At 45.1% G+C, this 2,120-nt stretch overlaps 1 protein-coding gene across 9 annotated transcripts in view; it reads left to right on the top strand.

Annotated features, from left to right (window-relative positions):
• Agbl2 (AGBL carboxypeptidase 2) overlaps window positions 1-2,120 on the top strand; it is a 60,895-nt gene that overhangs the window by 38,254 nt on the left and 20,521 nt on the right. For 8 of the 9 annotated variants that reach the window (XR_007589020.1, XM_050124307.1, XM_050124308.1 and 5 more), the window contains one exon: window positions 1,399-1,525. The exons of the other annotated variant lie outside the window; for it this stretch is intronic. Coding sequence is in view for 7 of the 8 variants with exons in the window: in XM_050124307.1 (XP_049980264.1) it covers window positions 1,399-1,525 (127 nt within the window). In the remaining variant the exon portion in view is untranslated. The remainder of the gene's footprint in view (window positions 1-1,398; window positions 1,526-2,120) is intronic. 9 annotated transcript variants of the gene reach the window in all.

Here is a 2,120-nt window from a genome sequence, read left to right as displayed (position 1 = left end):
CACGCCCTCCCACCCCACCCCCATCCAATCCTCAGAGAGGGTAAGGCACGTTGCCTTGTGGAAGGTCCAAGGCCCTCCCTACTATATCTAGGCTGAGCAAGGTATCCATCCAAAGAGAACAGGTTCCCAAGAAGCCAGTATGTGCAGTACGGAGAAACCCTGGTGCCACTGCCAGTGGCCCCCCAGTCTGCCCCAGCCATGCAACTGTCATCCACATTCAGACGGACTAGTTTGGTCCTATGCTTCCTTCCTTCCCAGTCCGGCTGGAGTTGGTGAGCTGCCAGTAGCTCAGATAGATTGTTTCAGTGGGTGTACCCATCATGGTCTCCAGTAAAGTCCAGTTGAAGGTCAAGACACATGCTATTCTTATCTATTACAAAAAGAAGATTTTTTTCTCTCTCTTTCTTGTCTTCAGATGAAATCATAATTGTAACTCAGTATCTAAAGCAACTCAGTGCAGAACCACACTGGTGAACACTGGCGCAGGGCTTAGAACCCTGCTAGCTCGCGCCCCTTCAGTCCTTCAGTCCTTCAGACAGGCGTGCACTAAGGCAGCTCTCCAGAACCCTGGATTCCAAGAAGCTAGACAGCACGATACCTTCTTGTAAACCTTGTTAGCAGGACAGGATGAGGTCAAGATCTGTTCTAGACCGTGCATAACACAGAGCTGTGCTGGGCATAGAAGGCAAAGGAGGGCATTGAACTTCTAGTAGAAAGACTAACACCATGGAGGGGGAGAGCTCTAGATAGAGATTATGGGGGTAAGAAATATACAAACCAAAAATCATATTTGGAGAAAAACTTAGACCTGAGAGTTCATATTTTGTGAAAGAAAATAAGTCATGAAGCCCATATGGATCAATCACATGTGTGTATCCTCTGCATTTACTGGATGCAAGAGAGCTGGAAAGCTACTGGGTTACATGTCAAGAAAGGGAAGAAAGGCTTAGAAAAGCTGCCTACTGCCTGAAATGTCAAAGTGTGCCCGTGTCCCAGACTTCCAGAGATCCTGGTGTAGCAAGATGCTCTGGGAGCAGGAGCAAGTCAGGCTGGAAATGGAATTATCTGTATGTTTTTCTTTTAAAAATCACAGTACACAATAAATGCTATCAGGTTTCTTTAGTTAATAACCCATATTCCCAGCTGAGGGGACCACACAGCTCCTCACCCACCACTACCTTTTGACATTTCTCAAAATTAGCAGTGGCGCAGGCCTCTAATCCCAGCACTTAGGAGGCAGAGGCAGGCAGATCTCTGGGAGTTTGGGGTCAGCCTGGTCTACAGAGCAAATTCCAGGTTGTCTCTCAAATAAACACTCCTTTTCCATATTAACGACTCTTAGACATCTTGTGTTTGCCAGTTTATAATCAACAGAAAGTTTGTCTGTTTGTTTTTTAGTTCTCTTTTGACAGTTGTAACTTTAAGGTCCAAAAATGCAAAGAAGGAACAGGAAGAGTTGTGATGTGGCGGATGGGCATCACAAACAGCTATACAATGGAGTCTACCTTTGGCGGGTCTACCCTAGGTAAGAGGCGAGCCTGGCACGGGAAGCCTGGCACAGCATCTGGGAGATAAAAGGCTTGGGAAAGTCAGAGAAATAACGGATGTGCAGAATTTTCTTGCTAGCCTCAGGTACCAGAGTATGGACCTGGAATCCGCGCATCACTGGGCTCCAAATCACACTCTCCTCAGAACCTGCACTCAGGAACTCAGCTTTGACTTCTGGCTACATTTATTAAGTTCTGTGGTCCTGGGTTTATCTTCCTTGAAGCTCACATTCCCTCTAAGCTACAGTAATAGCACCTGAATTATAAGTACTGCTTTAGGCGTAGTACCTGCCACAAAGTAAAACCAAAATAATTTAAAAAGAACTTGATAATCCATTACAACAGGAAACTTTTTCATTGTCAAAGATTGGTCTGAACCAGATTAAAGCTAGGAGAGCTATAGTTCAGAAACATACTATCCTAGAACAAGAAGTGGTATTTTAAGTCTGCTTTATTTTATTCACGTGTATTGTGTGTGTGTACCATGTGTGTTACTGTGTGTATACCAAGTCTCTCTCTCTCTCTCTCTCTCTCTCTCTCTCTCTCTCTCTCTCTCTCTCTCTCTCTCTCTCT

This window comes from Alexandromys fortis, unplaced genomic scaffold, assembly GCF_014885135.2.
Source record: "Alexandromys fortis isolate MF-2015 unplaced genomic scaffold, M_Fortis_MF-2015_v1.1 scaffold_222, whole genome shotgun sequence".
NCBI classification, from domain to species: Eukaryota; Metazoa; Chordata; class Mammalia; order Rodentia; family Cricetidae; genus Alexandromys; species Alexandromys fortis.
The sequence above is the reverse complement of the archived record's forward strand: the minus strand, read 5'-3'. Positions and strand labels throughout refer to the sequence as shown.